Source organism: Acanthochromis polyacanthus, chromosome 17 (assembly GCF_021347895.1).
Source record: "Acanthochromis polyacanthus isolate Apoly-LR-REF ecotype Palm Island chromosome 17, KAUST_Apoly_ChrSc, whole genome shotgun sequence".
NCBI lineage: Eukaryota > Metazoa > Chordata > Actinopteri > Pomacentridae > Acanthochromis > Acanthochromis polyacanthus.
In genome coordinates this window covers 2,548,264-2,573,404 of record NC_067129.1, presented here as the reverse complement: position 1 = coordinate 2,573,404, position 25,141 = coordinate 2,548,264, and the positions used below count along the sequence as shown (strand labels likewise).

General features: G+C 39.7%; 1 protein-coding gene and 1 non-coding gene across 6 annotated transcripts; one reads left to right on the top strand and one right to left on the bottom strand.

The window, feature by feature from the left end:
- Positions 1-8,189: 8,189 nt before the first annotated feature.
- znf346 (zinc finger protein 346) lies at positions 8,190-19,198 on the bottom strand. 5 transcript variants are annotated; one of them, XM_022214996.2, is made up of 7 exons: positions 19,096-19,198; positions 16,661-16,764; positions 15,086-15,178; positions 14,493-14,643; positions 13,648-13,893; positions 13,445-13,544; positions 8,190-10,664 (listed from the first exon to the last, which is right to left on the bottom strand). In XM_022214996.2, the coding sequence occupies exons 1-7, from the start codon at positions 19,151-19,153 to the stop codon at positions 10,523-10,525; spliced, it is 894 nt and encodes a 297-aa protein (XP_022070688.1). In that variant the 5' UTR covers positions 19,154-19,198; the 3' UTR covers positions 8,190-10,522. The 5 variants fall into 5 exon arrangements, with proteins under 5 accessions (XP_022070688.1, XP_022070691.1, XP_022070689.1 ...); XM_022214999.2 differs by having other exon boundaries at positions 13,648-13,890; XM_022214997.2 differs by having other exon boundaries at positions 14,493-14,640.
- A 3,089-nt stretch (positions 19,199-22,287) lies between these two features.
- trnav-cac (transfer RNA valine (anticodon CAC)) lies at positions 22,288-22,360 on the top strand. Its single transcript has one exon. It is a non-coding gene; the product is annotated as a tRNA-Val (tRNA).
- Positions 22,361-25,141: the final 2,781 nt, after the last annotated feature.

Below are 25,141 nucleotides of genomic sequence, written 5' to 3'. Positions count from 1 at the left end.
TCAGTCATCGATCACACAGATTTCAAGCCAGAAATGCTAAAGGAGGACCTCAGAGTGAAGACTGAAGCACAGCTCTTGTAAAGTAAACTTACTCAAAATTTCCAACTAATCATGTAAATATAAAGGAATATAAGCATTAGTTCGGTCACCTTAGATGAATAACTGAAAGGTTTCATTATTTTAAAGACAAATTATGATCATGTAGCTCTGTGAATGTGACTATAATTTAATTTCACATTTCTCTGTCATCTGGGCTTATTATAGCTCCGTATTTAGTGTAATCTGATTACATAATCTCTATTACATGTATTCTGTTCCCATCAAACCTGATTATTTATGACAAGCTGAGAATCCCCAGCAGGCAGCAAAAAGAGGGAACAAAGCATTTTGGGGTTTCTGCCTCTGATGTGTTTTTGTGCCTCCCAGAGTTCAGACTCGTATCTTCACAGCACCACTTCTGGACCTAAAAGCTCTGAGGCTGTCGGAGGGTCAGCGGCAGACAAAACTGTCAGGAAATTCAAAGTGACGGATTCTTCAGCGCGTCCCGTTCAGAGAAGCCATAAGCGTCTTTGTTTTGGCTGCAGATAAACACTCAGACAACAAACACGACCGCAGACCGGAGAAAAAACTGCAGAAAAACACATTTAGAGGCGTCAGTGAGTTTCACATGAAGGACTGAGTGATTGTGTAACATCTGAACGACCTCGCTGACATACTGGAGCTTTAAAGACCAACAAAAAGATTTATTTTCCTGTTTTCAGCCTTTCACAAAGAGCAGTGATGCCTGGAATTATTTCAAATGGCAGATTTCCACATTTTGTGTGCACTTTTTTTGAGTTTTCAAGTGGTAAAATTCTTCAAATATACCTAAGAATGTCTTTGTGTTCTTAAAATTGATTGCTTTGAACATCTAATGAGACAGAGAAACATCTAACATTTGTGATTTGTGGATTTTAAAGCATCACAGGCTTCTAAAATGATGATCTGAAGCTTGGTTGTTGTGTGTCTATGATGTTTGCTGCCATTTATAAATAAGCATTTACTTAGTGACATACAAAGAATTCACTACACTTCTGGTTGCACAAAACCTTCACTGGTGGATGTCACTTTCATTCCAAAAACACGACTTTGGAAAGCCAATTCTTTCACAGTCTAATACTTTATAAACTGTAATATTTGCAGGTTATTTGTCTCAGTCTTTTATGCTTTAGTTTCCTTCCAGTCGTGACAAGTTTCTCCGTTTTCTGAAGGAGTTTTCAACAACAGACGCTCACAAATTAACCATATTCCGTACACAGTGTGAATCTGTAGGTTTCTGTGGAGAAAGCAGTGGTTCAGACTTGCAAACACACAAATAAAGGCTGAAAAGACAAAGAAAAATCTATGGAAATTAAATGCATGTACATAAAATCTTATGAAGAAGAGGTCAGTGTCCCTCTAACTTGTCGTTTAACTCTCGTGTTGTCCTGCGGGTCAAAATTGACCCGTTTTAAAGTTTGAAAATGTGGAAAAAAAATCACAGTGAAACTGTAAGCATTTTGATGCTTTGGTGGAAAAAAAAGAAATGTTAAAAATGTTCCTTAAGAACATTCACAAAAAATCAACCAAAATCCAGTTAAATTCACTGGGTTTTGGTTGATTTTTTGTGAATGTTCTTAAAGAAAAATTAGACGTTTTACTGACATATATGTAGTCATTTTAGATACTTTTTAGGATTTTTTTGGAAGATTTTTCCCCAGTTTAAAAAAAATATTTACAAGAATTTTCTTGCCAAATTTTGGGGATTTTTAAAATAAAACTTTCAAGGGAAAATTTTAAGGAATTATTGGACTTTTCTTCCTGAAGGTTTTGCAAATTTTCAGAAATTGGGGGAATTTTTTTGCTGAATTTTTGGATTTTTTTAATACAAGAAAACAATATTTTTTGGTGCCCGTAAAAGAAGACAACGGGAGGGTTAATAGATGATCTCAGGAATCTCACCTTGCTCAGATGTTTGGATTATCTTGCAGGTTAAAGTTGGAAAATCCAGTTTTATTCACTGTTCTCCTGGAACAACCTGCAGAACGATGAGATGCTGGACTCAATTTCATCTTATTTAACTTCCAGCTGTTCTTGTTTTCTACTTGCTTTAATATTTTTATTGTTAAATAAGTCAAGTTTCTTATTAATTTTTATTTTCTACACTGTAAAAGATCTGAACGCATTCGAATGAATGAATGAAAAGGAAAGCAATGTGTAGAGCTTTTCTATGAGCAGAGAGCACAAACATTTATTCTGATCCAGCACTTGCACAGAGCAACAGCGCCACCATGTGGACTCAACAGTATCAGGAGCATGAAGCTCAGTCCAGCTGATGGTCCAGGTTTGGTTTCTTCTAAGCGGTGGTTTGATGAATTCTCCTTCTGAGCTCAGACTTTAGGCTTTATTTGGTTCAACGTTGTTTTTACTTTGACCTGTGATTGTGTGAATTCCTTCCTTTTTTTCAGAAAGAGTCGACACACTTGGACAGTTTCACCCAAACATAACAGTGCAGGCAGATAAATAAGGATTTTCTCCCATGAATAAACCAAAGAGCATAACTGAGGCTGGTCAGTTGTGTTTGTTGAATGTTCCTGTTGGGGTTTCCAAACCATCTGAAGGTGTTGCTTTCAGGTAAAGGTGAAGTTCTTTCACAGCAGATTGGGCAAACACTCCTGATGAACCGTTTTCATACTGCTTTCTGAGGCAGTTTTTAATTCTGTTTTTCTTGGCTTCGGTTGCTCTTAGATCTTAACACTTCACAATAAAAGCACTTCCACATAGCAAATCCTTCATTTTCTCTGGATCAGTAAAGGGAAATCTGATGTTTTCTCCACTTTCAATCACAGAAATGACCGAGTGTGTTGATTGCACAAACTTCCAGGTGTGCCAAAGCCACTTAACGACTGACCTCCAGGTGGAGCTCGTTGTTCTGGTGTTTCATTCCGACTGGATAAAAGAGCTCAGGGTGGCCAGGCTTCTTTTCAGTTGAACTTTTCATGTACTGAGGTTGCAGTGATTGCCAGAGAGGCCAAGTTTCCAGAGAACTATGACAGCAAAACTGCTCCTCTGTGAGAAAATGAATCACTGAGAACCAGAGCAGGGATCTGATGCTTCAAATGGAGCTTTATGGGAAGCTCTGAAAAGAAAAGAAACTACCGGTGGAGAAAACAAGTGCAGCTGATGACAGAAAAAGCCTTTGAGCTGCGAATAAAAAGTCAAACATCACTACCAGTCCAGACACTTAAAGCTCTTGTATAAACAGATTGGGGACAAAAAAATAACTTTGAATGCTGGAAATCTAAAGAAGAGCTTCTGATCCAAACTAACTCATCTCCTCAGTGAAACTCAGAGGAGGAAACATCTGACTTCAGGAACAGTAAACGGCAGCAGGATGGATTCAAAAATCCAGACACGTTTATCTACATTCATACAGTCTTAGTAGCTGAACCTTCATCTTGCAAACAGACGATGAGCCCAAACACACTGCTGGAACCACCTGCTGAAAGAATCCCAACAAATATCACATCAAAACACGTAGAAGCACTTCCAACAAAGAAACTAAACCGTCACTAGTGTCAGCGGATCACAGAATCCATTGATGCAACAAACTATTAGACTTTCACTGTTTTTCATTTGACACTTGTCCGTTAATGAACTAAAAGGAGACAGAACACTGAAAAGCCTCTCTGCATTAAATGTGTGTTCAAATAAATAGTATGGATTGTTTTTAATCTTGAGTTTAAATGCGTAAAGTAATGAAAATAAAAGTCATATTTCACTCTGTAGGACTGTACTTCAGAAGCCAAACTTTGATAATTTTTTTTTCGAACACGTACTGATTTGAGGAGACTGTTTAATTTCTGACATTTATTTTTCTTTCTCCAACATTTTAAACTGTGACCTGGATACTTCTCCTCTATTCTGCCGGCTTGTTTTCTACTTTCCTCTCTGGAAGCAAAAAAAACAAACAAACCTTTTTGTTTCCACCCTCATCGTTTGTGTGTTCGGTGTTTCGTGATTAAGATTTACTTTGGATATAAAGTTATGTACTGTTGAGGGGAAAAAAATGCTGCAAAGTTGTGCATAAAGTAGAGAAATGTTTTAAGAGAGTTTGTTTTTCCTTTAACAGAAGGCGGTGGGTGAGTCTTTTGAATCTAAAGATGTTTTCTGGTGTTAAAAAGGAACACAGTCTCACATTTACACGGTTAAAACGAGTCATTTGTTGGGTGGAGGTCGTCGGTGAGAGGAGGTTCACCTGAGCTCCTAATCGTCATCCATCATTATGTAGACACCACTTAATCTTGATTAGAGTCACAGAGGGCTGGAGTCTATCCCAGCTGATTGAGGGTGAAGATAGGAGACACCTGGACAGGTAACAGTCCATCACAGGGTTACACATAGAGACAATCACATTCACACCTACAGACAATTTAGAATCACCAATTATTTCCAAAATCAAACCAATTCTCCCTCAGTCAGACCTTGAAAAAATCCTCCATGTCCTCATTTTTTCCCGCCTTGATTACTGTAACTCCTTTTTATCTGGCGTTCCACAGAAGTCCTTCTACTGCCTCCAACTGGTCCAGAACTCAGCAGCTCCTTACTGGTTTTAAAGGCATTAGAGGAGATTTAATTTCCTACGACTTTGAACGTAGCATGTGCACATACAACCTCTCCCTCACCCCCCTCTAACCTCCCCCCTCTTAACATTTACGAAGAAACGCCCCCCTCCAGAAACTATCGTAGGACTCCTGAAGTTGCCTACAGCCGCAGTATAATACAATGATACATTTTACCTGTCCAGAAGGAATTTAGCAACCAAGGCATCTGTCTTTAGGTCCATTTGTTGCTTGAGCTGACACCATCGCCCAAATGACTCGCCAATAATCACTTTTGTTTTTGCATTCTCGCGATCCAGTCGTCTTTTATTTTCTCTGACCTCAAAAAATGCATTTATTTTACGGCTGGGTCCCCCTGGATCTTTATCTGCCATCATGTAAATAAAAAGATGAGCAAAACAAGTCGCCAGCTAACTACGAAGCTATACCAAAGCAACACATACAGAAAACACGTAAGTCCAAGGCGTACGTAATCTACGTAACTAGGCCTGAGCCAGAAGATTTTTGATTGACAGGAAAGGGAGCAAACCAAACCCCTCGGTCCGAGCGCGTTGATTGGCTGATGTTTTTCAGGTCCTGCCATGTCCACAGTTATTTATTTTTTTATTTTTTTATTCTTTTAGAGACCATACATACAAGTCCACTAAAGGTCAGTATATTCATTTTATGTGAATCAGACAAACAACAAAAACATCCTCCATAATGCCTTTAACAGACGACATCACATCTCCTCTGTTCTAGCTTCTCTTCATCAGTTCCCTGTCCGTTTTAGAATTGATTTTAAGACTTTACTGATCACTTTTAAAGCTTGCCAGGGCCTTTCCTCTGGCCGTATTTTAGACATGTTAACGCCGTACGTCTCTACAGCAGCCTCAGATCTTCAGGTGGGTTCTTCCTGGTCGTTCCAAAGTTGAGGCCTAAATCCAAGGATCTTCTCCACCAGGACCCCTCGGCTTTGGAACGACCTGCCTGAGGAGAAAAGGCTCACCCAATCAGTTACTTCTTTACAATCCACTTTTATAGCCTCGCCTTCAAGTAAACTCTCTGCCTTTTAATCCCTTTTTAAAATGTCCACCGCTTGTAGTCCCTCTGTCTAACCTCCTGATCTTCATCTATTTCTTTTATTTTCCCTTCAGCTTCTCTCTTAATCCCCTGATAAGATGATGTCATCCTTTTAACCAGCTTTTAATCAGCTGTCCATTCTGTACATTTTGTCTTTTTTATCTTTATTTCTACAGTTTGATTTAGCAGATGTTTTATCCAAAGCGACGTACATCTGAGAGTAGATTCGACACGGGCAAGGATCTATTCAGGAGAAAACAACGAGCAAAAGAGCCATAAAACAAGTTCAAGAGTGACAACAGGACCGTGGTGCCTACAGGCAGTAGACGAAGTAGGATTTTAATATATTTTGTAATTTTCACACTGTCAAGTGCAAAGGTGTTCAGTGAAGAGCTGAGTTTTTAGTATTTTCTTACAGACTGAGAGAGACTCTGCTTTGCTTTTCGCCTGTGGAACAGCCTGCCAGAGGACCTGAGGGCTGTAGAGAACGTAGAGACTTTTAAACACAGGCTCAAGACTCACCTTTTTAAACTGGCTTTTACGTAATTGCTTTTATTTTATCTTAATGCCTTGATTTATACTGTTTATTCCCTGGTCTTGCTTTTATTTATTTATTTTATTATTTTGTATACTACATTATTATTTCACTATTTTAGTATTTATTTTACTATTTACTTACTATTTTACTATTCTCCATCTTTTAGTAGCTATGTTTCCTCAGTGGGGAGCCGTCTGCATCTGGGGCTTTGGCAGGGCCTGGGCCTAATGGCCCTGGAGCTAGTTGGCCTGTTGGGGCCTGCTGATAGCCTAGCCATGCTAGACCCAGCTCTGAAGACGCAAGGATCTAGGAACTCTAGACAGGGAGGGAGGCGGGCTAAAAGGTTGTCTTTCAAATCACTCTGCAGCAACTGGGTAGGTATACAACCAATCAGCGCAACGAATAGGCTGACGGAGTTCCTAGAGCTCCGGAAATCAGAGGATGCGGGAGTTCGGTGAAGCCTTATTTATCTTTCTTATCTTATCCTTTGTTTATCTTTCAAGTTGAATTTTAGCTTCGAATCTTTAAGGGCTGTGGCCAAAGCCGAGTCGAAAGATAACTGTTTATTGTGTGCAGCCATCTTCTTGTCTATCCTTGTTTCTGTGGTTGTTTCTATCAGAATCGTCACGCCTCTGTCGTCACTTCGTTACGCCCGCCTTCTGACTCTACACTTCATGGTGATTGGTCCGGCTAGTTTTAGGAGCATCCAACCTCGAGGCTTATGGAGGGTAACTAGACCCACCCTGGCAGAGAATTAAATTCGTTGCCGTGGGTTGTCCAGCGTGGCTAGGCTAAACCACTGACCCTTCAGTGAGAGAATCTGGTGTCTGTTTTGATGTAGGAAGCATTTTCCTGGCACGGTTTGGATCTATTTATATCTTTTTAGTGAGAAATGTCATTGCAAATCAGTAGGAAGTTATGATTAGCTTTATCCTGTGATGAAACCTAAAATTGATGTGAATCAGTCACCAGATCTAAACCCAACAGGCTGGTAAAGGCAGATTCTGGACTGACGTGTTCAACATGGTTTTCATCATCATCAAAACACCGAATGAGAGGATATCTATCTTTGAATTTCTATCTGTCCATCCAGTTTTGATCCTTCCAGTAGAGTAACTTTAAGGTAACTGAGACACTTTTTTTGGCTTTCCCTTTAATCTGTCCCCATTTCTAAATGTTCATCTTCTTTGATTTGCTTTGTAATTTCTTTCCTGTTCTCACTCACTCACCCCCTCCACTCCACCACTGGTTCTGCCAACGTCTAATGATTTTGTTTTTGTAAACAGTTTGCCACTATTTTTTTCTTAAATAAACTGTCCTATCATAATGGTAACTAATGTCACATGTTATAAATATCTCAGTGTTATTAGACTTCACACTCAGGTGCAAAAACCTTTTCTTTATGCTTCAATTATAACACATTTCATATCCTGTAACTCGGGCTTTTTACGAGCCAACAGAACAACTCTGAAACCTCAAATCCCTAAATAAACAAGCCATTAAAACCCTGGATAAGAAGACATCACACAGTCATACGTTGGATAAACACGGGTTGTTTTTTGAAGCATGTATGCTAATGTACGATTGATTTCCAAAGTAGTTCATGGTTCTGCGCCCTCAACTCTCAATTTTTTTTACTCATTGCATCTCTGGAAATACGACCAGGACAACAAGGTCTTCATCTAGGTGGCAGTGTTGCATCCCTCTACGCAAAACTGCCTTTGGACGATGGAAATTCTCCTACAAAACAATAACAGAATGGAACACACTCCCCACTGAACTGATTTTAAAGACTTTTCTAAAGAAATTAAAAAATAAATCCAGAGAAACCAAAGCTGAAATGACTTGCAACTGTAGATGTGAGACTGTTCCTTTTTAACACCAGAAAACATCTTTAGATTCCAAAGACTCGCCCACCGCCTTCTGTTAAAGGAAAAACAAACTCAATCTTAAAACATTTCTCTACTTTATGCACAACTTTGCAGCATTTTTTTCCCTCAACAGTACATAACTTTATATCCAAAGTAAATCTTAATCACAAAACAACGAACACACAAACGATGAGGGTGGAAACAAAAAGGCCATTTGTCGTTTTTTTTTGTTTGTTTTCTTTTACACATACAGTATGCATGAGCCCTCTTTGTATAAATTACATCCAAAAAAAATCTTTTTTTTTTCCTTTAGCCAGAAAGTTGAAGACATTCAATACTAAAATATGTAACCAATTGTCGTATATGAGGACAAAAGGACCAAAAATGTTAGTCTTATTCTTATATTGACATCACTTTCTAATTTGACATCACTTTTTCTCTGCGGTAAATACTGTGATCTCTGCTATGGACAGTAAGTTACAGAGCTCAGAAAGCGTCTATCAGTCTCTACGGAGTTCAAAAAGCCCCACGAGGGCAGTCATTAAAAATCTTTCGGTCTTTAAATTAAAAATGTAACGGAAGAGTACCAAAAAAAGCTTCATTAACGTGTTCAGTCACCTCCAGCTGTTACAGAGCCACCGTGTCTGAAATGTGAGGAGAGACAATTCACATTTTTCTATCTTCACAGAATCCAGACGTAAAGAAACACTGATTTGTTAAAAAATAATGACATCAAACAAGCATCAAGGCTTGTTTTTTTACCTATTCTGGTGCTTTTAGAAGTATTAAAGGATCTACTTCAGGCTCATCTTGCGTGTTGGTTTGAAATGCAGCCTGCGTTTACATTATGTCGGCTTTTTACAGTAAGAAAACAACAAGAATAGGATAATAAAACGCTGGGCCACCTGAACACAAACGGCTTTCTCCAGAACTTTAACGAGAAAATCCACACGGCAAACGTTTCCATTTAAAAAAAAAACTAACAAAAAACAAACATTTGTAGATAAAAACAAACTGAAAAACAGTTAAACCAGGTTCTCAACTGATAATATCACATCTAATGATCTGTTTTCTAGACGGAAAGCTTCGGTTTTAAACGGCAGAAAGAGACAAACTTGCGGGAGAAAGAAAAGACGTTGCAATAAATACATTCACTCGAGATGCAAACCAACTGGAAATGTGGCGAGACGAGAACTAGAAGCGGTTTTCTGCTTACATGTGGCTCTGGTGCTGGATGTTAATACTGGTTAGATGTTAGGAGGCAGAACGATCAAACACCCTGACCGACTGAATCTGCACATTAAGGCTGGATTTCAAACCACAATACTTTTTTTTTTTGCATCGAAGACGCCGGATTGGTCGCTTTATTTGCTCTCTGATCTTACAGCCATGGCCATAAGTTTGGACACAGCATGACTTCCTATGTTTGTTTTGATGTCTATTACAGAACATAACTAATATTTTTTGACAGCACCAGTTTAATTAGTCAACAAATCAACAAGGGATATAATATTAGCAATAAAATCCAACAATTGGAACAACTTTGTTCCAAAAACATAATATTAGAAGAAAATAACAAAAAAATGCAGTACTTCCACAACCGAATTTGGTAAGAATAACAAAATGACACCAAACTCTTTTGTTTTTTTTAAATATGAAACTTAATGTAGTTCTCAGGAGTTGTGTACTGTATTGTAAGTGACAATTTTGTGGTATTTTCTAAGATTCACAAGCGTCATGGTACTTGTGTCCAAACTTATGGCCATGGCTGTATATTGACGTATTTAAATCTAAATTTTCCCCAATTTTAGGCTGTATTTTGTTACTTTCTCGCCTTTAACCGTCTGAATGTCAAAAAATGCCCAAACAGCTTCAGAGGGTTGAACGACATGCAGCATTTGACAAGTCTGACTTCTTTGTCGGACGAATAAATGATTTCACAGTTGAAGTTCTGGGGAAAAACTGTGCTAAATCAGCGCCAGTATCGACGACTTTCACACGTTATCCAGCCCTAATGTGCATGGAGAATGTCTATGGGTCAGTGAGTGGATCTGTAACGGACATAAATCTTCTTCAGTCTGTGGGTTCAGTCCTTCATCACACACTGAGAGGTATAAGCTCCTCACCACTCCCCTATCCACTCATCAAAAGCTGGTTCTCTTTTCATTACGGAGTAAAACGAACTAAAAACACACACATCCGTTAACGGGTTCAGCTGGAAATGTTAAATGTGGGGATGTTCCGAGGTCCAAAGCTGTGGGTTACATGGTTCTGTTCCAGGGAAAACCTACTCTGACGGGAGCTGGAGCTTCATGGAGGTCGACGGGTGGTGAATGGATTGAAAGGGGGGCTGGTTGTTGTGTCGTTCCAAGTCCTGACTAAAAACCTCCACAGTCAGTCCCAGTCCAGCCTCAAGTGTACTGGTACTCCTCTGAGTACTCCGTGTCCTCGGGAGCGTACTGCTCGTCTCCGGCTGCGTACTGGTTCTCGCTGGTGTACGACTGGTCTGCGGGCTGCTGGTTCTCTGCAGTGTTCAGGCTGGACTTCTTCACTCTAAACAGGAAACAAAAGGGACGCTGTAAGAATATTTGGAGACATTCCTCTGAATGTGTTCCATTTATGATCTGTTGACCCCGTATGAGCTTCGGGTCCTCAGGTGGATCCTTCTGGTCGTTCCGAAGTCGAGGCTTAACCCTCGTGTCGTCCTGCGGGTCAAATTAATCCGTTTTAAAGTTTAGAAATGTAGAAAAAAATTATTTTCTCAGTGAAACTTCTGATGTCCACATTTTAAACATTTTGGGGAAATTTTTTGAGCATTTTTTGGTGCGGGAAAAAAAACATTTCACAAAAATGTTTCCTAAGAACGTTCACAAAAAAAATCAACCAAAATCTGCTGGATTTTGGTGGATTTTTTAAATTTGTTTTGTGAATTCAATTCAATTTTATTTATATAGCGTCAATTACAGTCAAATCGTCTCAAGACGCTTTACAGAACCCATATGCCTGACCCCCAGAGCAAGCCCAAAGGCGACAGTGGCAAGGAAAACACCCTTTTAACAGGGAAGAAACCTCGAGCAGAACCCGGCTCTATATAGGGGGGACCCATCTGCCTGCTGGCCGGGCGGGTTGAGAGGGACAGAGGAGGGCAAGGGGGAGGGATGGGAGGAGAGGGAGGGGTGGGAAAAACACAACACACATTTGGATACATGTATGACAGGATATGTGACACAAAGTATAAGCTAACACTGAAAACTGACTCATAGTTTACTCTGATGATGTACGGCTCTGACATTAAACATACTCCATATATAGCTAGCAGTAAAATTCAAACAGTATGTAAGTTAGCAACAAGTTAACAAGTATAGTGAAGGCAATGCAGAGTTGACTGGTGGAAAAGGGGAGTTGGAAGCAGAGGGCTGGAGGAAGGTCAGCAGCAGCATCCCACAGTGGACATGATGGAGACTGGACCAGCTGGTGGAACATCGACCACAGATCTGAAGCATCCAGCTCTGGGACCAGGGACACTCGGAGAAATAGCACAGGGGGAAACAGAGTGAATGTACTGCAATAATGGTATACATATTAAATGTAAAGGTAGATAGAGAAGGGCTCATATGAATGTGAATGTTCTTAAAGAAAATATTAGAAGCTTTCTTGATATATATGTAATGACTTCAGATATTTTTAGGACTTTTTTTGGAAGATTTTTACTCATTTTTTGAAAATATTTACAAGAATTTTCTTGCCAAATTTGGGGGATTTTTTTAAAATAAAACTTTTAAGGAATTATTTGAATTTGCTTCCCGAACGTTTTGCAAATTTTCAGAAGTTTGAGGGGAATTTTTTTTGCAGAACTTTTGGATATTTTTCAGACAAAAAAAACAATATATTTCTGGGTGCCCATAAGTGAAGACAACAGGAGGATTAAATCCAAAGTCGACTGAGCGTTCTCCATCGGGACCTCGACTTTAGAACGACCTGCCTGAGGAGATCAGACTTCTTTTAAATCACTTCTTAAAACTGTAAAGTAAAAACAGGCCTATGGAGCATCACAGAAAAATCAGATCAACAAGAAGAGGGAAATGTGGGAGGATACTGAGATGGATGACATGTAGCAGCATGGAGTATGAAACACTTTCTTAGGCCTATCTTATCTCGTTATCCCGACAACGCTGCCCGCTGTTCTCAAGTCACGTTACTGCTTTGACATATTCACTGTTGCCATGACGACTACAAACCACGTTGAAAGTGGCCATTTTAACTCGAACCACAAGTTTTCCATAAACCTAATGAGACCCTAACAATGGCGTTGTTACAACATAGACTTTTAACATGAGGGTTTTGGAAGGCACAAATTATGTTGTCATGGCGACACTGTTGGTTCCTCATGTTGGACAGAGCAGGTGTCACACACCAAGCCTAACACTGCAGTTTTTTCCTCATAGGTTTCGGTTTACGGCTGTCAAAATGCACTACACTATCTAACTACTCACTGCAGAAACCACTCAGGTCACAGAATCGGTCAAACACCTGTCGTCACTTAGTTCCACTAACTCCACAGTGTGTGACCAGACGCTTCCAATCAATCATTTTCTTTGCGAATGTTGCGACGTGCACAGATTTGACATCATATCCGGGCTGTAATGTCAGTAAAACCGAGTAAAACTGCAAGAAACACAGACGTGGGGGTAATTTACAGACTACCAGAGAGCTAGCCTAGCCGCGCTGGACAACCCACGGCAACGAATTTAATTCTCTGCCAGGGTGGGTCTGGTTACCCTCCATAAGGCTCGAGGTTGGATGCTCCTAAAACTGGCCATGTGACGACTAAGTGACTAAGTAACTAAGTGACGACAGAGGCGCGACGATTCTGACAGAAACAACCGGCGCACAATAAAGAGTTATCTTTTGACTCGGCTTTGGCCACAGCCCTTAAAGATTTGAAGCAAAAATTCAACTTGAAAGATAAACAAAGGACGGCACTGAAGTGTTTCATTGAGAAGAAAGACGTATTTGGACTTATGCCGACGGGATATGGCAAATCCTTAATATACCAGTTGGCTTCGCTGGTTGGGAAGCTAATGGGACTTAGCCACAATCCGGCGCTCTAGGAACTACGTCAGCCTATTCATTGCGCTGATTGGTTGTATACTTACCCAATTGCTGCAGGGTGATTTGAAAGACAACCTTTTAGGCCGCCTCCCTCCCTGTCGAGCTTCCCTAGACCCTTGTGTCTTAAGAGCTGGGTCTAGCACGGCTAGGCTAACAGAGAGCCACAGGTGACATTAAACCTGTGTGAAAAGGACTTAACACATTCATTTCTCTGTACTTACTGGTTCTTATGCTTGGCACCACTGATGTGAGACTGGTACTGCTCCACAGAGTTTAGTTCGATGTTGCACACGGTGCACGGGTAGCCGTTTAGTGTGGACGCTGCCAGCACAGAAAACCAAAGAATTAGTTGTCTTTAAGCCTGAACAACTGAATGTGTCTGGGTTCTTGCTGCATGATGGATATAACTCCTGGCTGTTCTGACCTGGTGCTGTGGACAGGCCGTACGTCTCCATCAGCTTCAGCTTGGTCATCTTTTTTCTGTGCTTCTTGCCCACGTAGTGCTGCTGAGCCATGAGCGGGTTGTTGAAGGAGGCCTGGCAGATGGAGCAGAAACGGTCCGGGTTGTTGTTGTTGTTGTTGTTGTTGCCGCCCGTCGCTGGAGCGGCACTCGAGTCATCTGCAGGTTTCTTCTTCGGCTGAGCTGTCGGTGTTGGTGGGGGTGCTACTGCTGAAGAGGGCGCAGAAATAAAAACGGTTTCAGAAACGCCGCCGTGCCATATCTGCCATCGCACCGACAGAAACCTCACTGATGCACGGAAGCAATTAGGAGTTTAGCCCCGGTGTCGTCCTGCGGGTCACATTGAGGCGTTTTAAAGTTTGAAAATGTGGGGAAAATATATATAATTTCACAGTGAAAACTTCCACATTTTCAACATTTTTGGGAAATTTTTGAACATTTTTTGGTGAGGGGGAAAAAAAGAAATGTTAAAAAAAACAACCAAAATAAAGCGAAATTCACTGGATTTTGGTAGATTTTTTTCCCCCCTGAATGTTCTTAAAGAAAGTATTACAACTTTCACTGATACATGTGATCACTTTAAATATTTTGGGGGCAGATTTTTAATCATTTTTGAAAGGATTTACATTTTTTTTTTTAACTTAATTTCTTGCCAATTTTTTTTTAAATAAAACCTTTGAGGAATTTTCTTCCTGAAGATTTTGTATAAATTTGGGAGCTTTTTCTTGCTGAATTTTTTTCAGACAAGGGAACGATATTTTTCCGTGTCCGTAAATGAGGACAACAGGAGGGTTAAAAGAAGAAGCTACCTGGGGTCTGAGGTCCGACTGTTTTCAGCCTCAGGTTCTTGGCGTGAACTTTGCCCTGATAGTGAGACTCGGCCACGACTGGAGCGGAGAAGGTCATGTTACATACATGACACGCCTTCAGCCGGTCCGTGTCCCCGTTGTTACAGTCCTGCTGACAAATACACGCACACAAACTTACATCATTTATATATGTGAGGAATCATTTATGATTTTAGCACATTAAGAGCATTTGAACACTCCTGAGAGTCGGCTGCCTATTTAATATCGTTGTAAGCGATTTCATGTGATGTAAATCTGTCTGGACGCTGCGTGAAGGAACAGCTCTCAGCGTGTTCTTAGTTGAAATGACAGAGAAGTGACTCGTGGCCACAGTAAGATGCTTTTGTTTCTTGATGAACTACCCGGTCTGTGTCTGAATTAAACTGAATGAACGTCACAGACAGGCTGGCCAGCGGGTTCTGGATAAACAGGCGGTTATGACAGAAACATTCAGCGTGACTCTGATGACACACAAACCGCCTGCACAACTGCATTTGTCGATCGCAAACATTAAACAATATTTTAACAGTTACAGTTCAGCAGTTTTCACTCACAGTGTCGGATGATACCGTCTTCATCTTTTTAACCGCCGTCTCCTCGTTATGCATCGAAAGATAACGCCGCACTTTGTTGGCATGTTTCTTGCTCTGAACAGAAGCACAAACATTAAACACGTTTCCAACACGCAGCAGTAGTTAAATCTAGTGCAGAGCGGGTCATGATGAGGCCACACTGTTTTCAAGCTCCCAGTCTGAAGATAGAACAATATCAGATGATGAAATCTACTTCCTTTTCCATGCAACGTAATACTCAAAATATTAGTGTTTTCTTACACTTGATACTCTGACTGAACATTAAATACACTATTCCCAACCCAGACCTTGATCTATTTTAACTCATTACTTCTAATTACATTTACACTGTCATTCAAAAGTCTGGGGTCACTTAGAAATGTCCTTATTTTTGAAAGAAAAGCATTTTTTTTTCAATGAAGATAACATTAAATGAGTGATAAATCCAGTGCAGACATTGCTAATGTGTTAAATGACTATTCTAGCTGATTTTTAATGGAATGCCTCCATAGGGGTACAGAGGAACATTTCCAGCAACCATCACTCCTGTGTTCTAATGCTACACTGTGTTAGCTAATGGTGCTGAAAGACTCAAATCCAGCATGATTTTAAACTCTCAGATTCAAAGGTCTGCTCCTTTTCTTTGTTGTATTTCACTATGAATAAATGGCTTCATGTTTTTTGACAAAATAAACACTTTGAAGTATTGCATTGAGCTTATCTAAGCTATAGTTTCATCATCTGGAACTCCCTGACCACCTGAGAGCTTCACAGACGAAAAAAAAAAAGGCCTAAAGACGCTTCTTTTTAATAAAGCTTTTAATTAAACGTGTGCCTAAAATTTTTATTTTACCTGCTTGTTTTGTTTTTATCCTTTTATATCTTTAATGTAGCACTTTGAGAGTTTGCCTAAATGAAAAGTGTGTTACAAATAAAATGTATTATAATTAGCATTAGATTTTGTTGCTACAGGTTTACAGCCTGGAAAGAAAAGGCAAAACTTCATCTATCTCTGACAATATTCAGTCCTTTTATTCAAACTAACTGCCTGAAATTCAGTTTGAGTGGAGTTTAGTAGAAACTAAAGATTTCCAGGTTGTATGTGTAAAGATTTCTGTTTGCACTGAAAATAAATTGGAAGAGAAGGAAAACAACTGCATCTGTTCTTCATCATGAATCCAGATGCTGAAATGGAAAAATGTGCAGAAAAGGCAACACCTGGTCAGAAACATGACCTGAAGTCTCCTTTATCTGCTGAGTTTAAGCTGGTTAAACATCTGTTCAAACATCTGTTCCTCTGTGATGCATTTATTTATTAGAGGCAAAACTGAGTTGTTTCTAATAATGAAGCATTAATTTGATCATAACTTGACCTCCTCCAGCTTACTGTTTTGGTATCTGCTCTTTCATGAGTAACACCAGCTTAAATGTGGCGTACAGAGTGTTAAATAATCAAACCTTTTAGCTGATAATTAAACGGTCTTCCACCTCAGCATCAAAGCACCATCTAATATAACCGAAGTCCCAGAACAGCAGAACAGCAGCAGGCTCACTGACCTGATAATGAGTCAACTTCTGAGACTCAGAAATTAGGACAGCACTGCAGACTTTACACTGGGAGTCAGAAAACAGGTCGCCATGCTCCTTTATCATCTTATTTACTGCAGGAGGGAAGAGAGAAACAGGAGATTTCAAATCAGGTTACATCTTCTGGGAAAATGTAATTATAACACAGTGTGTGCGTGGGGGGGGGATTATCCATGACAACAGTTCAAACAGCGCTCAAGATACTCTTTTCACACATCAAGGATGCAACAGCTCAGCGGCATCGACGGCCCTCAGTATTAGCTTTATCTCAAGAGTTCTGCAAAACAAGCCCCTTTCAGAACAGCTTCTTCTCTTTCGTCACCAGTAAATAACTGCATGGCCCTTCTAGTCGCAGTGACGCCTATGCAGACATCTGTGAACAACATACTCCAGGACGCAGAAGTATGTTTCAGACCGAACGCAGAGACTGAGTCATCTCTTGGCTCGTACAATCTGGAACGTTAATTCACCTTGATGCATCGACTCAAAGGCGTGACGGGGGGAAAAAAAAAAGAAAAGACAGGTGGCGTATCACACAGAGGCAGGGGGTTCAGTTTGTTTGGAGGCTGACACGTCATGCCAGAGTTTGTAGGATTTCATTTGCGCCTTTTAAAAGATGGAACATGTCACATTGTCTGCTCCCAAATCCACCTAGAGCGATGCCCTTTTGTCATTCAGATTTAGGTGTCCGCTACACAAAAGCTTCTCACATTACAGGACTTTATCAGACAGCTGCAACGCTCCTGCGGTATTTGGCACATTGTGATAGAATACACGGACTCCTCACCACGCATTTCCACTTAAAGACACACTTTTACAACTACATTTGAGCTCCCAAAACACTAACTACATTATTTAGCCATTTCTTTTCATTTTCCCGAATTTAACTTCACCTTCAGTTACTTTGGAAAGCGACAAATTGTTCATAAATGCCTTCATTTAACATGACATTTAATAAAACTGTAATAATTTCTGCTGATGTGAGTCTAGGGGTTCCTTATTTCAGGCAAAGTCCTCCACTATAAAGAGCAGCAGAAGGGGAAATGACACCTTTCCGAACAATAAATACCTGAAACATAGATTTGTTTACATGTAGCGTTGCCATTTCAAACTGTTACTGCTTACACATTACAGAATTACAAATTACAGCAATGTGGGGATAACACTGGGTTCGACATTTCCTGATAAAGCTAAGTAAATCATAAAGTAATGCACATACTGTATAACAGCCAAGCAGGCTGTTATGTCTGTAGTTTATTGAAATTGCAATATGAAATAAAACAATTTAAGATATGCATTATGCAGCGTGTCTGACTCAGGGTTTCTTTTATTTAACTTGATTGTAGATTGTGCAACACTTTAATTCAGCTCCTGAGCCATGAATTATACACAAAGGTGCCATTGTTTTCTTGTGGAAATCTTTTTGTTTTTGTTATTGCTTTATTTATTGACCTCCACAGAGTCATTAACAAATGTAATAAATGTGCTGGAAGTACTGAAGCATCCTTTCAAAATCCGACACGTTTTAAATCTATTCCAGTGAGTTATGAACTGAAACTTTTAAAATGACAAGAAGATACGTTTCCCGACTCTTTCAGCGCTATTATTCATTAAAATTAACTATCCAACAACAGCTTAATAAACTCTGAAAAGGCCTCACTTGGATGCAGTCTAGCCTTATGGTTAGGGAGGAAAAGCACCACAATACTGAGTGCAACAACAATTCCAGACATCTACTCCGTCATATATCCAGTTACAGGCAGTTTATTAACTGCTGAGACTACGTTTCTTGTCGTGGCCTAATTTGTCGTGATATCACTGTCAGCACCACATCAGCTGTCCAGAATTAGACCCAGAGATGGACTTAAGTCTGCAAGAAGATGATCTGCACCACACTCACACAGGCCGAGAAGGACAACAGCCACACAGCACATCAGATGTCAGACACATTTGCATTTAAAATTTACTTTCAGGAAACTAAAACAAAGTTTAGCCGCGATGATGCCCATTGAGAAGTTCAAATGCAGCATGAGTCTTGCACCAGATAAATACGTGAGGCTGCGATTGCATTCAATAGCAACTAGCATATGTCCTAAAACACACATGACAGCTGAGGCCAGACTAAACAAGCCTTCCTCGGTCTCTACAGCTCCACGAACAGAGCGAATGATTCAGTCATTCGGGAGCAACATCGGATGCAGACATGCTCTCGTCGACCTTGGAATCGAAGCTGCTACGGTTAGCTTAGCATGCTCATAGCGCTCATCATGAATGTTAGCTTGGAGGAAGCTAACACCCAGCAGACTGCAACTTCGGTACACATTCATTCACTTCACTGTTATTAGGTGCTCGCATGCAGTGTTCTGTTAATATAAACGTTGAATTAGTAAAGAAACGGGCTATACTTTCCGCCGGCCCCGACGGTAGGTAAGGAAAATCCTCCGTCTGCATCTCAACGGCCATAATTCCTACACACGACCAGCGGTGTCTTAATGCGCATGCGCAACAGATGAGCAGACCGGGGGGGGAGGGGGGGGTGTCGGGGGACGAAGAGTTCTCACTCTGTTGGTGTTTTCACGTTGATAAGGTAAGATAAGATAAGATAAGATAAGATAAGATAGACTTTATTGATGTCACAAAGGAGAAATTTACTGTTACAGGGCTCTTAGGAACAAAAAACAGGAGTGCAAAAAGTCACGAAGGTGAAGTTGTAGTCCGTACAGACGATCTTTGATACAGATATAGATAGATAGAAGTCAATTAATAAAAATATAAAGTTAACAAAATTAATTAAATTAAAATTAAATCTTTTAATGTGACAATGTGGAGTTGACGCTACATGACTTTAATTCACAAATCATTATGAATGACACTTCCAATATATTTTCCATACAGGTGTTATTTACACTTAGAACAAAACCCAACAGTGAAGCATTTATGACAGATCCTTCATTTCCTTTAGTTTTGTAAGGCACCTTGTGTTACATTTTCCAATAAAGTGTGACATTAATTGAACAGATTTAAGCAAAACGTTTACCTTTTTAAAAGCATGTTTTCCTGCAACTGTTGTACGCTATTCAAATAAATTCATTATAGTACTGAGGATATAGTACTTCAGCTGAGCCTGAAGCCTAAATACAGGCAAGCTGATAAGTGGAGTTGAGCTTTAGATACACAAAGGACATAAAGAGATGGCTAACATCATAAAAGCAATGCTAAAACATTGAAAAGGCAGTGGGACTCTTTTCTTATCTGTTACATCCTCTTAAGAGTTACATATCTGTGTGGAAAGCAGAGCGTAAAATACTAATTTACAGTCCTGGCAGAGTTGCTGTAAAGAAGGCCAGGAACCCCCACACTCTTCCCCCAGTACCTGCTGCGAACTCATCCTGTCTGTCTATCCCTGATGTTGGGATTTATTGTTGTTACGTGCGTCTTCTGAAAACGTAAGTTCATAAGTTCTGATTGTTTACTGCTGTAATGTGCTCTGTTCTCGTGCTATCATGTTTGTGGCATTTCAGAGTAGTCGCTGTGTGCAGAAAGTTTGGTTGTGTGCTCGCTATAGTAATGATAAAGAGTGACGCGGTATTCACTGTTAATTTGTCATTCACTTTATTTTCCTGTTGATTTCTGATGAGAGTGTGTCTGGGGTATTCATGCAGTGCACAGATAGTTTCTGTTTGCTTGTGCTTGATGTTTGGTGGATGGCAGCTGTGCAGGCGCACAGCCGGGACAGTGGAGCGCTCATGGTCACGTGAGGCTGCTTGTAAATGTTTAGAGGCTCATATCACAGCTCACGTTATAGAAAGAGCTGAGTTGGAATTATCATTTATGTTTATCATCATGCTATTTCTCGTCCTCATGCCATAATTGAGTTTGTTATTGGTTTGAATATTTTCTGTTAGTTCTTACAGCGCTAAAGCAGCAAAATACCTTTATTGTATATGCATACAGAACAGTAGGGGCAAGACCAGTGCCACAAATCGCACCTGCTGTCTCTCATACAGAATGTATGTGGATGCTATGTACATAGAACATTTCGGCTATACCAGTGTTCATACTGTATTGATAAGCATTCTTTATTGCCTTCTGTATTGCAGAACCACGTTTCAGACTCAATAAAGCTTCTTGGACTAAAAAGACATCTGGTTAAGTTCTTATCGGACACCCTGCAGCGGGCCAGATTCCACAACCAGTTAGATTTAGTGTTTTATATTTGGTTTTACATGAGAGTGGATGAAAATGTTTTTGAGAACTGATTTTAAGGCTACTAGGGTCAATATATAATTGCAGGACTTTTTGACCAAAAAGGAAGACCAGCTCTGAAAATCAGAGAAAAAGAAAGCGAGAAAACAGCCCAGATAGAGAGGAGCTTTCAGCACAACCAAAGAGGAGACTTCTGGATGATTTCCAGGTTGATGAAGAGTCTCCATCCACCTCAACGGACACTGGCAGAGGTAGATTATCAAGTCACACTACAGCTGCTTTTACAATACATATTATTAGTTTACATTGAGCGGGTTGAGATTTACTTTATTTTTAATTACAATACTCATCAACTTTGGTATATTAAAACAGTTTGTTCTCGTTCAAAATAATGTTAGTAATGATATAAAATTAAGAAATTATTTGATGGTGGCACACTGTGTTTACATGGCAAAATCAAGATTCAAGCTAAACTAGGTTTAGCTCCACTCTGTTAGCTTCACAGGAGTCCATGAAGTGATTTAAGTATTATCAGAAAACTCTAAAACTGACTGGTACTCAGTTAAAAAAAAAAAAAAAAAGACGGACACTGAGGTCATATTATTTAGTCTATTCATGTTTCTAGACTTAAATGATCTTTGTACCAGTCAGAGGACTGTTGTGTTTTTGTCTGTTTCAAATCAACAGTGTTGTGTCCTTCTAAATTCAGTAACACTTTGCTTCTATTCAGTTTCTGCATCAGTGGAATTTCTGAAAAGTTGTTTTTTTCAATGGTTGGTACTGCAGAGACTAAAATGCATGCATGTTTCCGCCCGGCTTTGAACCGGAGACCTCTGTGCGCCCAGACCGCGTATAGTTGAGCTTAACTTCCTTAACTTTTCCCATTCATTCTCTATGGTAGTTCCTTACAGTACGGATGTAATATATTTTTGGCCACTATGGAGATTTGGGGGCGCTGTTTCACCCTTTTGGTAGCGCTTAAAAGCCTGCGCTTCTTACTGTATGATTGCCAGTCTGCAGCAGAATCCCACAGCAGTACTTTTAAGAAAAACCCGCCGAAATTCTGTTTTCTTTGTCTGATCGCTTCTCGGAAAACAATCCTCAGTTTTCTTTTTGAACATTTTGCTTGAAGGTTTCATTCATGAAAAAGTGTTAGGCGAACGTGATAACCACTACACTTGGGAAAGCCATATTTTCATCACTCCTCAGATAAGTTTATAAAAATGGGTCTTATCCGAATGATTGCTGTGTGGAATACAAGCTGTCGTCACTGATAAAAAGGTGACAGATATATCCGGTGCTCCTAAAATGAAAAGTATTTCACAAAGAAGTAGCCACGTAATTGTCTGACACTATTATAACTGAATGTGTACGGTTGTAATACCGCAGTGGTTTCCGTAGTGTAGTGGTTATCACGTTCGCCTCACACGCGAAAGGTCCCCGGTTCGAAACCGGGCGGAAACATCTATTTGTTTTGTTCCATTTACTTCTTTGATTTCTCTCCCCCCCCACCCCACCCGCCTGCCCCTAAAAAAAGAAGTTGAGCTTAACTTCCTTAACTTTTCCCATTCATTCTCTGTGGTAGTTCCTTACAGTACGGATGTAATATATTTTTGGCCACTATGGAGATTTGTGGGGCGCTGTTTCACCCTTTTGGTAGCGCTTAAAAGCCCCCGCTTCTTACTGTATGATTACCAGTCTGCAGCAGAATCCCACAGCAGTACTTTAAGAAAAACCCGCCGAAATTCTGTTTTCTTTGTCTGATCACTTCTCGGAAAACAATCCTCAGTTTTCTTTCCTTTTTAAACATTTTGCTTGAAGGTTTCATTCATGAAAATCAGGATGTTTGTTGTCTTTTTTACTTAGATGTGATCGTAATGGACTGACTGGATTTGCAATCGACTATACTGTACTGCATGCTTTTAACATAAACTTTAGCTTAATCATGTTGATTTTAACTCTGAGTATGACTGGAATTGATTTCGGCGATCTACATGACTTTAAGTTACTGTAATTGTGTTGGGTTTTTGTGTGTATTTTGTAAGATTTGTAACAGTTTTTAAAAAAGAAATGTGACTTTTACTAGGGGGATATTGTACTCAATGACATTTGCCATCTTAAAAATGTGAAAAAATAATAGCTTAACTGAGCAATGTTTTCCATTAACTATTTTAACCAAATTACCAAATGAGTTAAGCGTTAATATTAGATTTATATTTGAGAGACTCAATGCTGAAACAATACTTGATATGAAACAACACAGGTTGATCCTCAATATCTGATTAATCTTAAGAAATGTTCTCAATTTTGTGTAATTTACAGTAAATTAAACACATTGAGTGTTTTACTAAACACATTTACAGTTTTACTGAGGCAGTATCTATCAGGGCATTATTTTTTATATGTGGATATGCAATATTATGTCTGTGATGGTTAGTTTAATGTTGTGAATGACTTTAGGTGGTTTTTCTCCTGGTTCGCAGTGCCCTCTGGTGGCGAGAGTTGAGATTGTCATGCTGATTGTTCAGATGCTCAGTCTGGAACTGTCATGGCCGAAGTGCAGCTGTCCACGTGTTGTCTTGGCCCACATAAGGCTGTAAGTTTTGGGTTTGAGTTGAAAAGTGTTATATATATATATATCAATCTGTAAGCAAGCTAACAATTAGTCCTTTTAATTTTAACAAATAAGGTTAAAACGAGTTTAAGAGTACAAACTTTAGCATTTAAGCTAGCGGACTTTTCAGATGCTAATTAGGCTAATTTGGACAGATTAATTTACAAGTCAATTCAAAGTTAATGAAATTTAGATGCCAATCAGTTGTGTGGTGTAACATTTACCGTAAATGTGTGTTTGAGATGTACAATGCTCAATTCTGATTGTTGTATGTTTGTGTGTTACAGCTTTACAGTAAAGAGATTTCTACCACATGAAGTCTCCTGTTCGCTGTCTGTCTTAACTAGATAGCTTTACATTTAGTGAGGACAGAACAGTCTTCAAATGGAATATTTTAAATAATGTGATTAAATTTACTGTAACAGGACAACCTGCTACCCTGTGGTATTCTTTTGGGCCAGATAATGTTATTATTGTTATTTTTACCATATAATACTTAATTTTGAATTAAATGTATTTAAATACTTAAATTAAACTATTTAAAACACAGAAAAGTTTAAATATTCTCATTACTGTAGGGAAACTTTTATAAAGAAAGCCTTACCATTACCTGTGTGGCTTTATGTAGAGCCAAGTTTTGTTTTTACACAGAATTAAAGCATAACAATAACCATACTTTTACATAACCACAATATTTTTTGTACTCTCTCACTCCTGATTTTGGGACAGCAAAAATATTTTCCTGTTTCTAAGAGTGTAAACAAACTTTGCAATCCACACATGTTAATTTTGATATACTCTTACAGAATAAATGTCATATTTGTACTGTGTTTTAGCTGTATGTTATGCTTTCTAAATGTATACCTCTGCATATAATAATCAGGCCTTGGCAAAAATACTCTGCCATTTTCAGAATTTGTCCCAATTTACTTGTTTTCTTGTTTGTAACTTTACTGCATGCTTGTGCTTTACTGTGTACATAGGAAAATGAAGAAAGGGGTCATCTTTTTTCCTGGAAAGATGCCTGTGTCCTTCAGGAGGGGCCCATCAGGCCATCTTTGCCAGGACCCGTCTGATGAAGCGTTGAGGATTAAGAACACTCGATCACTTCAAGACATTTCCTCAGCTCAAAATCAGGACCTAGTGAGAACCAATGCACTCAGTTTGGACTTCCAGCGTGGAGGAGATGCCTCTGACCAGCAGGAGGTGATGGGAGAATATCTCCTCCAGTTTGGAAAATATTAAAGCAAGTCCTTCCGATGGCTGCTGGAGAACGATATCGGCTACACCATCTACGTTATAAATAAGGCTGAGAAGGAGGATCAGGATGGGAGCTTCAACCCACAGGGCCACGAGAAAGACAGCCTGCTGTCATTTCTTCAGTATGCCAGAGGCTTTGAGGAAATTGAGGACCTGAGGAGGTACCTCATCTCCAGAAAGCCTGCTCCACCAGTGGCATCAGAGGGAGACAACACTGTTGGCTTTGGAGTCAGGGCCAGTGCTACTTGGAGGCAGATCTGGGAGAGCAGGGCTGATGGGTCTGCTGATTTCATCCTGGGGGCAAAATGTGTAAAAAACAGCAAGATGTTCAACCTGCAGCAGGACCTCCTGAGGCAGCAGAGGGTTTTTAT